General features: G+C 38.4%; 1 protein-coding gene across 2 annotated transcripts in view; it reads left to right on the top strand.

Moving 5' to 3' along the window:
- Nucleotides 1-13,642, top strand: part of RAB3GAP2 (RAB3 GTPase activating non-catalytic protein subunit 2) — an 84,709-nt gene that overhangs the window by 66,810 nt on the left and 4,257 nt on the right. For both annotated transcript variants that reach the window (XM_034764615.1, XM_034764614.1), the window contains exons 24-33: nt 56-272; nt 645-818; nt 926-1,032; nt 4,617-4,683; nt 5,778-5,848; nt 9,602-9,637; nt 10,348-10,422; nt 10,744-10,962; nt 13,052-13,141; nt 13,245-13,463. In XM_034764615.1, the coding sequence (XP_034620506.1) occupies nt 56-272; nt 645-818; nt 926-1,032; nt 4,617-4,683; nt 5,778-5,848; nt 9,602-9,637; nt 10,348-10,422; nt 10,744-10,962; nt 13,052-13,141; nt 13,245-13,463 (1,275 nt within the window). The remainder of the gene's footprint in view (nt 1-55; nt 273-644; nt 819-925; nt 1,033-4,616; nt 4,684-5,777; nt 5,849-9,601; nt 9,638-10,347; nt 10,423-10,743; nt 10,963-13,051; nt 13,142-13,244; nt 13,464-13,642) is intronic.

Genomic DNA, 13,642 nt, shown 5'->3' with positions numbered 1-13,642 from the left:
CATTCTCCATCTACAGCTGGTCTGCAGAAAGCTCACAAACAACCTCCTTTGTTAGTTTTCCCAAACAGTTGTAGGTGCTGACACAGATTCCTGGGAAGCACTTTCCCTTGATACTGAATATTGGAAACTTCTACTGAAACAATTAGAAGATTGTCTCATACTTCAGATACTATTGCACAGTAAAGTGAGAACAAGGACAACCAGAGTATCATCTCTGCAGGCTGAGCCACTCTGCAGACTCTCTGTAAAGAAGTTGCTTGAAGGAGGGAAAGGTATACTCTCTTGCAAAGCAGATTTGATTAGCTTTCTCACTGAACTCAGGGCCAGATTCTATTACTCTTTCTCCAGTGAATGGCACCTTATTTTGGGAGTAGTCCCACTGGGGTTATGTTAAATAAATTAATTATTTTAAAATAGTAAAAATTACATACTTCATTTCTTTTCTGGAGACTGCATTGTAGGCTTCTAACCAATTACTTGATTGAGATCTTCTAATTGACATAAAAATTATACAATTAATGATTTGTGTTAACAAATAAATGAGTCTCTTCCCTTGTTATCTATGTTTTAGATCCAAGTTTACTACCTCTAAAATGTAGCTGGCAAACTTTGACTGTGCCTTATACTTTCCTTTTGCATCTTAGGAGGTATTGCTGACAGTGTAGCAAAATGGATTTTCAAACAAGACTTCAGTCCCATAATACTGAAGCTGGCACAACGGAAAAAAGAGACAGAAAGTACAGAGGAACCTGTAGAAATTGACAGGAATGTTTCCCTTGAGAAACAAGGAGCAGAGACGGGCATGGAAACAATCCTAGGTAAAAATACAAAATAATTTCTTCTCAGGGGACTGAGTTGTTTTTAATTAGTAGAAATTATGAATAGGATGAAAAAGTTGTCTCTAATTTCTTCAATTATGTTTTAGAGTTGCTGCATTTAGCATATCAGCAGTTTCCTTGTAGTCTTGAATTGGATATACTACACACGCATTGTTGTTGGGAATATGTAGTGCAATGGAATAAAGATCCGGAGGTAATGTAATCTAATTTTTTTGGTATACTTATACTTGTGTGTAATTTACTAATTGAAGCTAAACTTTTTTTTAAAGGAAATTAATCAAAATTGGACTGTGATAAATGGGGAGCACAAATTTAAGTAATGAAGAAAAAAGAGTCTTTAGATCGGGGCGGGCAAACTTTGTTTGGCCTGAGGGCCGCATCAGGTTTTTGAAATTGTATAGAGGGCTGGTTAGGGGAAGGGGGCGTGGCCCAGACCCCACCCCCTATCTGCTCCCCCTGCCCCATCCACCCCCCCCCTGCCCGGCTCACGGTCCCCTGACCGCCCTCAGAACCCCCGCCCCTGACTGCCCCCCACCACCCCATCCAACCCCTCCTCCTTCCTGACTGCCCCCCTGAACCCCTGCCCCATCCAACCACCCCTTTTCCCTGTCCCGACTGCCCCCCACCACCCCATCCAACCCCCTCTCCTTCCTGACTGCCCCCCTGAACCCCTGCCCCATCCAACCACCCCTTTTCCCTGTCCCCTGACTGCCCCCCACCACCCCATCCAACCCCCCCTCCTTCCTGACTGCCCCCCCGGACTCCCACCCCCATTCAACCTCCCTGTTCCCCGCCCTCTGACCGCCCTGATCCCATCCACACCCCTGCCCCCTGACCACCCCCCCGAATTCCCCTGTCCTCTATCCAACCCTCCCACCCACCCTGCTCCCTGCCTTCTTACCGCGCTGCCTGGAGCACCGGTGGCTGGCGGCGCTACAGCCACGCAGCACAGAGCACCAGGTCAGGCTGGGCTCTGCAGCAGCACTGCCCCAGGAGCTTGCAGCCCCGCCGCCCAGAGCATTGCGGCTGGGCGAGCTGAGGCTGCGGGGAAGGGGGAACAGCAGGGGAGGGGCCAGGGGCTAGCTTCCCGGGCCAGGAGCTCAGGGGCTGGGCAGGAGAGTCTGGCCTGCTGGCTGTAGTTTGCCCACCTCTGTCTTAGATGCCAGGAGTATAGGATACCATCCACCAAGACAGGAAGGCTTGTTCATGCCAGACAGAAAGACAATGTTAGTCTTATTGGGAAAAGGGGGAAGTTCTTCATAAGAACATAAGAAAGGCTATACTGGATTAGACCAAGGGTCCATACAGCCCAGCATCCTGCCAACAGTGGCCAATGCCAGGTGCCCCAGAGGGAGTGAACCTACCAGGCAATGATCAAGTGATCTCTCTCCTGCCATCCATCTCCACCCTCTGACAGACAGAGGCTAGGGATACTATTCCTTACCCATCCTGGCTAATAGCCATTAATGAACTTAACCTCCATGAATTTATCCAGTTCTCTTTTAAACCCTGTTATAGTCTTAGCCTTTACAACCTCCTCAGGCAAGGAGTTCCACACGTTGACTGTGCGCTGTGTGAAGAAGAAATTCCTTTTATTTGTTTTAAACCTGCTGCCCATTAATTTCATTTGGTGGCCCCTAGTTCTTATATTATGGGAACAAGTAAATAACTTTTCCTTATTCACTTTCTCCACACCACTCATGATTTTATATACCTCTATCATATCCCCACTTCATCTCCTCTTTTTCAAGCTGAAAAGTCCTAGCCTCTTTAATCTCTCCTCATAAGGGACCCGTTCCAAACCCCTAATAATTTTAGTTACCCTTCTCTGAACCTTTTCTAATGCCAGTATATCTTTTTTGAGATGAGGAGACCACATCTGTATGCAGTATTCAAGATGTGGGCATACTACGGATTTGTATAAGAGCAATAAAATATTCTCCATATTCTCTATCCCTTTTTAATGATTCCTAACATCTTGTTTGCTTTTTTGACTGCCGCTGCACACTGCTTGGACATCTTCAGAGAACTATCCACGATGACTCCAAGATCTTTCCTGATTAGTTGTAGCTAAATTAGCCCCCTTCATATTGTATGTATAGTTGAGGTTATTTTTTTCCAAGGTGCATTACTTTACATTTATCCAAATTAAATTTCATTTGCCTTTTTTTTTTTGTCCAATTACTAAATTTGTGAGATCTTTTTGAAGTTCTTCACAGTCTGCTTTGGTCTTAACTATCTTGAGTGGTTTAGTATCGTCTGCAAAATGGGGTATCGTCTGTTTACCCCATTCTCCAGATCATTTATGAATAAGTTGAATAAGATTGGTCCTAGGACTGACTCCTGGGGAACACCACTAGTTACCCCTCTCCATTCTGCAAATTTACCATTTATTCCTTTGTTCCCTGTCTTTTAACCAGTTCTCAATCCATGAAAGGATCTTCCCTCTTATCCCATGACAACTTAATTTATGTAAGAGCCTTTGGTGAGGGACCTTGTCAAAGGCTTTCTGGAAATCTAAGTACACTATATCCACTGGATCGCCCTTTTGTCCACATGTTTTCTGACCCCTTCAAAGAACTCTAATGGATTAGTAAGACATGATTTCCCTTTACAGAAACCATGTTGACGTTTGCCCAACAATTTATGTTCTTCTATGTGTCTGACAATTTTATTCTTTACTGTTGTTTCAACTAATTTGCCCAGTACTGACGTTAGACTTACCCATCTATAATTGTGGGGATCACCTCTAGAGCCGTTTTTTAAAATATTGGTGTTAATTAGCTTTCATATTTCTGATTTGAAATATTGCATAGCTCACAAATACACAACGCTGATCTGGTTAGGGTTACTTTACTGCACTATCTTTCGCTGAGTGGACTTGTAGGCTCTAAAGTTTTACATTATTTCATTTTTGAATGCAGTTATTTTTGTATATAATTCTATATTTGTAAGTTCAACTTTCATGATAGAGATTGCACTACAGTACTTGTATTAAATTAATTGAAAAATACTATTTTTTACAATGCAAATATTTGTAATCAAAAATAAATACGAAGTGATCACTGTACACTTTGTATTCTGTGTTGTAATTGAAAGCAATATATTTGAAAATGTGGAAAACATCCACAAATATTTAATAATAGAATACCATTTAACAGTAGGATTAATCGCGGTTAATTTTTTTAATAATTTGATAGCCCTACTTGTAACTGCTCCCTTAAGTTCTGATGCTGGGAGGATGCTGAACATCGAGTTTGTAACTGAGGTCAGCATCTCCCAGAGGCAGTAAATCTGTGCTATCGGGCACCTCACTGCATAGTGAAGGTTCATCTTATTCTGGATTTTTTTAAAGATGGACTCTAAAACAGACTTATTTTTGGTAAATAATGGTTTAATTTTTTAAAACAAAAAAAAATTGTATTTGCAAGATAAACCATCAGCAGTCAAGAGAGGTATTTTTCTGCAAGAAATGTGTCGGAAGCATATAAACTAAAACAAACTCTGGAAAATTACATTAGAATCGCAGTGTTCAGTGATGACTCGCTTAGGTGGCATTGATATGTATGTGCATTTGCTTGACGGTAAGAGATGAAATTAATATAACAAGTCTTGTAATAAAAGAAATCCTAAAATAGTCTTTAACTGGAAAATGAGTTTCTTGAAAACCATCTGCATTAACATCTTTTTAAGAATTCACAATTTGTTTTTGAAACTGCCATTGAATAATTGAATAATGGGTTTGGTTTTTTTATTCTTCTTCCCCCTTTATATAAGGAAGCACGTTTTCTCATTAGATCTATAGATCACCTCAGATGCATTGTTAATGCCCACATACAGCATGGTAAGTACAAAACTATTGTTAAAGAACATCCTTGATAAAATTTCAGGAGAGCAAAATAAATTAGTGTGCATAGAGATTGATTTAAATCTGTACAGCTTGTTGTGCTAGCCAAGCACCTCTGCCTAAATCGGGGACTCTGATGCTGACAGTCAAGCTCCCCCAGTTTTCCCCTTCGAACTGGTTGCACTCGTTTTCTTCCACAAAGATTGCGGTGTGTAGATAGGGCTAAACCATGTTTTTAAAAAAAACAAAAAACCCACAAGTTCTTCCTTGTTAGAACACGATTTGGTCACATCCATACATGCTTTTGCTAAATTGTTGAAAACTAGTTTTTGTTTGAAGCATAGTCAAACACATTTCTGTAAAACTGGGCTAACTTTTTTAATCGTTATGGGGGTTAGTCCTAGTCCAACTCCATTCATCACTCAGGGGCTGTCCTTCAATATTGCCTGTTTACACTGTGCATCATAGACAATAGTCCTGTTTTAGGCCACTTCACTGCTTTCAAGCACAATACAGTATATGACTAAAGCACTAGTGATAACCTATTATACTCTGTGTTCAGCCGCAGGCTCGCTGCATGTCTAACAGTTCCTTTAATCACGGTACACAATATGATATTCTTAATGGATTAGCCATAGATGTAATGAATCTTTCTGGGCACCAAAGCAGTCCTGTTCTTCTGAAATTGAAACCGGGATTTTGTCTTTGTTGCTTTATAATTCAGCTGACTTGACATCTGCCTCCCTCTACAATCTCCTTCTCTCCTGATTCCCCACTACTAAAGGAACACTGGGCCCATGTAGTCCTGGGTTTTGAACTATTTGTGCTTTGGCACCAGATGCGATCTTAAGGGAATGCAAATCCCATGAGACCACTGTGTGACTATATAGTGAAGTCTGACTTATCCTTTTGTTGGAGACAGATTAATCTATGTCTCAAAGTACTGTTTCATCTCTGTTCTATTGTACCATTAATTTTTAAAACAGTCCTCTCTCTCTCTTCTTCTGCAATAACTTTCATTGTATGAGTTTCGTTAAATCTGTTTTAATGCTCCGTTCAGATGAAGTTTATATTTCTGTAATTGTTTTTAGGTATTGCTCTAATGATGTGGAATACATTTATAGTAAAAAGGCTCTCTGCTGCTACGTTCCTAATGGACAAGGTAAACATGCTATTGTGGCTGGTAGTTTTAAGTTCAGTTCTTACTGATTGATTTTTTATTTACAGAGAAATTAAGCTATCAAATATTTAAAACGTTGCTTTTTGTTTTTGGCGCATCTTTGATTGTAGAGGTAAACTATGCTGCTTGAGTGGTTTCATTATATTAATTGGGTAATACTTGTTTTTGAAAAGCATATATTGGGAAATGCTTATTTTTAAAAAATATCACATTTGTTTGTTCTAATGGAATGATCTTATTGTAAGTTTTAATAAGCAGCTGAAGTTGGCAGATATTTTCACACGCCAATAATGAGTGTACACTTAATTTTTTCTCACTTGACACTAGCATAAAACTATACTGAATTGGTGAATTCCAAAAAGTTCTCCTTTGCAATAAAATGTAAGTCTTAAAAATCTTTACCAATGATTTTATTTTAAGGAATGCGAGCTTTCCATTCCTGTATTATCTATCCTATACATTTTATCAACCTGGTAACTAATAAATTAGCTTAATAGATAACCCAAGAAGTACATTTTTTTTCTATGCATTTCTGTACCTGCACTTGATGGTTTTTACCATGAAACCTTTATTAAGATCACACAAGTTGCTTTTTGGCTTGAGTACCATATTTCTTCTAGGCTTTGGGGTATTAAAGATGCAAAAACATATCCTGGATGGTGCTGAACACTTTCAGCTCCCCTGGTTTGCTGAATCAGTCTTGTATTATAGGACCTGTTTGCCATCAGTTCTGCCAGGCTATGTCTATCCTAAATATGTCTGTTGATATGAGCTTTCAGACATTTAGTACTGAATTAACTGGCTTACTTAGGGAGGAAAGGGGGTGATTCCAAATTGTGTTTAAGTGCTATCAAATAATGGGTCTATTTAAACTGAAGGAATTTACCTCCGGTGCATCAATTTGCAAATTGTACAGGGGAGCTAATTGATTGCTCGCATGCTAGTACAGAGAAGTCCAGATATTGGTAATTCAGATTTTAGGGCAAAAGAGGATAGTACCTAAATAATATGCTGTGATGATGCTAGAGATGCTGGGATATCCTCATTTCTGTCCCCTCTTCTTTCTTTTTTTCCTTTTCATTTTTCCTATTCTCCTTTCTGTGGCTTATCTTTTTTTGTATCATTTATTCATTTCCCATGTACCCTTCTGCAACTAGACTCATGGCTGCAGAAGAATTCAGTTAGTCCCATCTCTTAAGCAAAAATTCTTTACCTGATGGTACTGCTTGTATTTTTACAGCCCCCTGCTTCTGTAGTACCTTGGTGCATTAACATCTAAATAAGTACGGGTAAAGATTTTCTGCCTTATTTATTCAGTCTTTTAACATACTTTCTTACCTAACACTTTGAACATTTCCATGTGCAATATCTGTTAAAAGTGAGCTACCATTACTTTATGTATGTAAATGTGTGTGAAAGCTCCAGTTCAGGACTCCTTAGAAGCTTGTATACATATTACAATACACCAACAAAAGGATAAATATCTGTAATAACTTATCCAGCCTTCCCACAGCTCTCAAAATATAAACTGCCCCAAATAGTGTTTGATATATTAGCAGTTATTCAATTCCCAAAGTGACTATGAAAAGTCCTCCAACTTACAGACTTTGGATATAGCATGGTGGATGCTCTTAATTCAAGTTGCTATATGAATTCTGGGGCCATATATCTTCCTTCAGCTGTTGATTAGACTGTGCTGTGGTACCCTAATCACAACAGAGTTTGGATCAGTGAGATCTTTATACCATGGGAAGAGTAACTTCCATCTACATGTGTTTTTCATCATCTGCCAAAGGTTCATTGAGCTGTGGAAATAGGAGCTTAGCAGCACTATCGTAACTTTCCCAAACAGGCAATAGAGATCTGACTCTTGCTCGGAATGCAGACAGACAGGAAAGTGTGTAGTGATTTACACTGTATAATTTTCTTATTGCGGCTTCCCTATCTCAATTGCTATTCTGCAGTGTCCATTTTTCCTTGTTTCTTTTTCATATTTGTCATGTATTTCATCTTCATTCTGATTTCATTCTTGATACTGTTGCCCCAATCCTGCACTACTGAGGTCTTTGGGAGTCTCTGAGCCCTGGTCTACACTGTGGGCGGGGGATCGATCTAAGTTATGCAACTTCAGCTATGTGAATAACGTAGCTGACGTCGACGTACTTAGATCCACTTAACGTGGTGTCTTCACCATGGTGAGTCGACTGCTGCCGCTCCCCCATCGACTCTGCTTGCGCCTCTTGCGGCGCTGGAGTACAGGAGTGGACGGGAGAGGGCTCAAGGATCGATTCATCGTGTCTAGACTAGACACGATAAATCGATCCCCACTGGCTCGATCGCTGCCCGCCGATCCAGCGGGTAGTGTAGACATACCCTGAGTTGCTGTCAGTAGGCTTTGGTTCAGGTTTTATGTGCCTTTTAGTTCTCTCACATCAGTTTTACACCAACATAACTCCATTTGTTTCAGTGGAATTTTTCCTTTGCTCTCCCTGATATAAACTAGGTCAGAATCAGGACCAGTGTGATTGAACCAGCTAGAAATGATGAAGAACAGAGAAATTTCAACTTAACGTTTCACATTTTTTCCATAACTGAACATGCTCCACATGTAACAGGAAACTGATTGTCAACCTTGAAACACAATTTCAGTGCAAATTGAAGAGATTGAGAGCCAGAGTTTGTCATTAGCTGCTAAGAGTTTTATTTTTTCTCTGCCTCAATATTTAAATGATTCAAAAGCCAGTGAAGTAGTTGCAGCGCTTCAGAGATTTATGAAGGATTGCTCTAAGAATTTCCTTACCTATATTTAGCATTCTTGTATGTGATAACTTTGTGAATATTAAGTAAAAAGTCAAATGAAGATTACCCTCATTTAAAGATGCATCTTGTGAAAAATCAGTTCAAACAGTTGAAACTTGAATTGGATCCCAAGAGGGTAGCTCTATCTTGCAATAACACAGATTTTCTCCTAGCTGAAGGTAGCCTATTTAACATGTTATTCCGAGAGTCGAGCCTTTAGCTGGGAGAGATGGTCTTGTCTTCTTTTAACCTTGTATCTCATCAGCTTCCAGTCTTCAAAGTCACTGACTTACATAATTCAATCATCATTTAATGTTTTGAAATACTAGTTATAAAATTACTACATTAGTAGTGAAGCCAACCCAAATAAATAACACTGGCAAAGATGGAAAGTTAGGAAGGGTTGTTATCATGCCACAAGATTTTTGAATAGTGTTCACCATGGGTAAATGTTTCTAAGCTCTATAAAAAAAGTACATATACGTGCTATTCAGATGAACATAAATAACGGGCTTCTTAGATTAGGAATGTTAAAATCATTCTGCAACTATTTTTTATTTCATAAGGAAGACTTTGTAGAATGTTTAAACATCTTGAAAATGACTGTTGCACGTACAGTCTGATTTTTCAGATGGCAGATAAATAAATCACACAGATGAGAGACAGTGTGGAAAACTTCAGGCTGTAAGGAATGTTTTTGCCAAAAGCTTTGCCCACTGAAAATATTCAACATAGAAACTGCTTCTCAGCTCTTTTCGTACTATAGCCTGTATCCAGTCCCAGTTCTTTTAATTAAGATAGCCAGTATATTGTATCTATCTTTGTAGAAATTTTTTTCTGTTGTATAAGGAAAATAAGTTACTAATACCAAGTTAATACTTTAACAAATAGATTGCTCATGTGTCAGACTTATGCTGAAAATTTGTTCTATAATAGGTTGGAAAAGCTCCGAAGGACAGATTATGCAGAAGGGCAAGTAATGCTTTATTTATCTAAAGATGACAAGGAATTTAGAAATATTTGATTACATTTTGTTTCAATGGTCATTACATCTGTTTTTCATGTTTTTAATGTGACAACGCATAAGGAGATCTGGGTGGGAAAGATTAAAATAAAAAATATTGATGAATTTTAGCCAGTCTTAAATTTCCAGTTTGACAACTCCAAGTTGAAAGGTGTAGCAAATCTAGTAAAAATGGTACAGAAAGTGAACTTGAGACTGAAGCTTACCTGACTAACATTTTGTCCACATAATTTTATCAACTCCTGGAAGAGTTAATTGAAACTATGTTCCGGGGATAGTGCGTTGTTTGTTTGTTTCTGATAAAATTCTTCGCAGAATATAATTACTTAATAGAACAATGTATTAAGTGGATAGAATAAGCAACTTTCATAGTCAAGACTTTTTCCAGATGTTGCAAAGCTTTATTGAAATTATCAAATTCTACTTTTGTCTGTTCTATCCAAATCTTTTGTTGCAACTATTTGGCCTTAACATAATGAGATAAAGGAACTGAAATTAGCACTAGTGCTTTTTGTATATTCTCTAGCAAAGCCTGCCCTCCCAGAAATGTAAACAGTGCTGATAAAGACCCTTCTTTCTGTCTGTTTCAACTAAAATGTTTTAAAATGCATCCAAGCGAAATCACGTTGCAGAAATTTACTCTATCTTTATTTAATAGGATGTAGGTATGGGTGATACTGCAATGACATCTTTTCTTGGCTCATGTTCAGATCTTCTTCAAACCTTAATGGAGGTAAAAAATATTTTTTTGATTAGAAAATACATAAGAACATGCAAGGTTTTAGTAGTAAGTTTTTACCATGAAAATTGAAGGCAACATGAATAATATAGCTACAATTACTTTAATGACTTCATTTAACCAAAGTCTGTGAATTATTTTTCTAGTGAACATGGAACATTTCTATTATATTTTTTTAAAATATTTTTGCAGGAGAAATTGTGGCTTGTAATATAACTCCTGTTTATTTTTAATAGAGATTCTCATATTCTTTCTGAACAGTATCTTAAAGTAATCATTTTTTTGAATGCTGATTGCTCTGCATTGCTGTACTAGGCTGATGTTAGTAGTGATGAAATGCAAGCTCCAGTATTGGACACAGAAGATGCCTGGGTATCAGCTGAAGGACCAATCTCAATAGTAGAGCTAGCCCTGGAGCAGAAACACATCCACTACCCACTTGTCGAACACCAGTCAGTATTGTGCACTATATTATACGGAATCATGAGGTTTTCTCTGAAGAGTGTGAAACCTCTCTCACTATTTGACAGTAAGGTATGTCTTTTAAAGGTATTATGAGTACATGTTTTATAATATAATGCTGTCCTTGCGGCTGCTAGTTAACAAGCATGCATGTTTTATCAGTTATTTATAACTAGTTCTTTAAACACAGTATGTAGATTGATGTCATGCCAAAGATAATTGGTGCACTCTGTTCAGCTAAGGATTGTCACCGGAACAGCAGTCCACAAACATGGTAACTTTTCTTCTGAATAGGATGTCCTGAGAGTGGTTTAGAGGTGTCAAAATCCGCTCCTTATTTTAGTCCATCTAATGACTGTTATTGCATGGTGAGAACACAGGATGCAGTCTGATTAGGTCACACGTTTGTTAGTTTGAGAACTGTAAGAACAGAGAAATTACAAATAATAAATCTTCTATTTCATTATCGTAATCTGTCACTCTGTATCAGTTATTCCTGATGCTTTATGCCACACTTCTTTCTCGGAAAGAACAAATAGCTAGTAGCCGTGAGAGCAGGAACAGACTGATTAAAATAAATAGTTGCTATATTTAAAATGGAATCTGTTGTTGCTCCTGAGTCCTAAAACAGATGTAAAGAAAATGTTACGTATTGAGCTGCTTTCCTCGCAGCTGAGGTGCACACACTGAGTGAATTTTAGAAATAAAGTGCTACTGTAGACTATTGTAAACCAATCCTACTTGAAAAAAAATTTGGTTCTATGCAGAACTGTCATACTACAGATGTCTCCTTAAAGATGTATTGAGATATTTTTATAAATACAAAGTACTATTTTTTTTTTTTTGTATTTTGCTATTGATTCTTGTCTAAACGTAGTCCCCATTCAGCACTCTGTACCTGTTTAGCAGAGCACTTGCATGCATGCTTAAGTACCATTGTCTGCCAGTGAAAGATGTGACCTGTTTTTTGGGTGTGTTTCATAAAGCATCCTTTTCCCTCTACCAAAAACGTCCCGAACTCTGCAAATAAAACCACTTTCCCAGAAAGAGGAATAAAAAATTGTGCTTCCTTGCCTTTTGTATATGGTTGTCATCCTCCCTTGCCTTACTTTTCATCTTTGCCTCAGTCACTCAAAATTCCCTCATGTTCTGCAAGCTGCATGGGAGAACTTCTTCGTGAAAGATCTCTAGGGAATCTCGGCTGATTGACTGTGGACTTAATAGTATATAAATGTTTCAAAGGCCACTTCATCTGATTTCTAACAAGGCAAGTCTTTATCTAGAACTAAATTGCAGCACTTGGAATTAAGTAGGATTGGATTACATGGCTACCCTGCAACTCCTTTATGTATTTCTTCTTGTTGGTGCACGGAGTTGTTTTGAGGGGTCTTGTCATTGAGGTGCACACCTTAACTGCCAGTATTTTAGTGTTTGACACCTGCCTTTTTGCACCAGCTTCCATGTCTAACATGGAGCAGGACAACTCAGTCAATTCCATGTGATGAAGCAAGGCCATCTTCAATAGAATATTATTCCATGTACATAGATGCATTTACTTCCTTTGACAAGACTCTGCCTTTTCTTGTCAAATCCAGCATGACAGCAGGACAATGGTTACTGTCACCTCTTTTTTTACTGTGTGCACAATTCAAGGGGCCATTCAGTGAGCCTTGAAACTTAAAACAAAAAAACCCTCAAATATTTTACTTTCTTAAAAGACCCCGTGGTTGGATGTATTTCACACTAAATGTCATAGTTGGCATGTCAATCTAGAATGATAACTCTCAGGGTCTGAAACCAATGCTAGTGGCTTAAAAAAAAGATGATTTATTTCCTTATGTAATGATTGCTCCATTTGGTTAGATAACTATAGCAGATTGAGAACCCCCTGCTATTGAAATTTGTAGCCTAATTTTTAAGCTTGAATGCCAGGTGAAGTAATTAAAAAAAACTAGAAATATTAGTAAAACATATGATTGCTTAAACAAATGTTTCTTTTGTTTCATAGCCTTTCAGTAATTTAAAATACTGCATTTCTCTTTGGGATTGGAAACTAAGATGCAATAGCATTTAAATGGGGAAAAAGTATTATCCCTTCAAGTGCTTGATCAAAATGGATCTATTTTTCTCTGAATATGGGTTTTTCCTGTTCTCAATTTAGGGCAAAAATGCATTTTTCAAAGACCTGACTTCAATTCAGTTGCTGCCCAGTGGGGATATGGATCCAAACGTGTTATCCATACGCCAACAAGTGAGTTTAAATCCTTTACACTGCCACAAGGAAATATAGACCTTTAAAGGAGTTACAGGTAAAATTAAACTGCTGCTAACTCATTTTGGTGTTTGCTTCCAAGTTCTTAATGAAAGCTGTGAGTGCAATGGTACAAGGCCAGTGCTCCGCACAAAAGGCCAGAGGGCTCCCAGAAGAGGCACCACTTCCTGCTGAAAAAGACAAGGACTGGCCAACTTTGGCTCTGGATTTGGCACAGCACCTGCAGCTCAGTGAGGATGTGATTAGAAGGCATTATGTGTGTGAACTGTATAATTACGGCCTGGATCATCTCGGAGAAGAGGTAATGATTAAAAAGTGCCTTTGGCAGCTTGAGTACAGCCAGAATCATGAGGCACAGCTAAGTTACTCAGCTCTGTAACTGGACAGTTCTGATTCGTATTCCCCTTTATTTTACAAACAATTTTGACTTGGTTTGTGCTCTCCCAGCAACAGAGAACATTCTAACACTTGATTCTGGTG

Source organism: Trachemys scripta, chromosome 3 (assembly GCF_013100865.1).
Source record: "Trachemys scripta elegans isolate TJP31775 chromosome 3, CAS_Tse_1.0, whole genome shotgun sequence".
Lineage (NCBI taxonomy): Eukaryota > Metazoa > Chordata > Testudines > Emydidae > Trachemys > Trachemys scripta.
The sequence above is the reverse complement of the archived record's forward strand: the minus strand, read 5'-3'. Positions and strand labels throughout refer to the sequence as shown.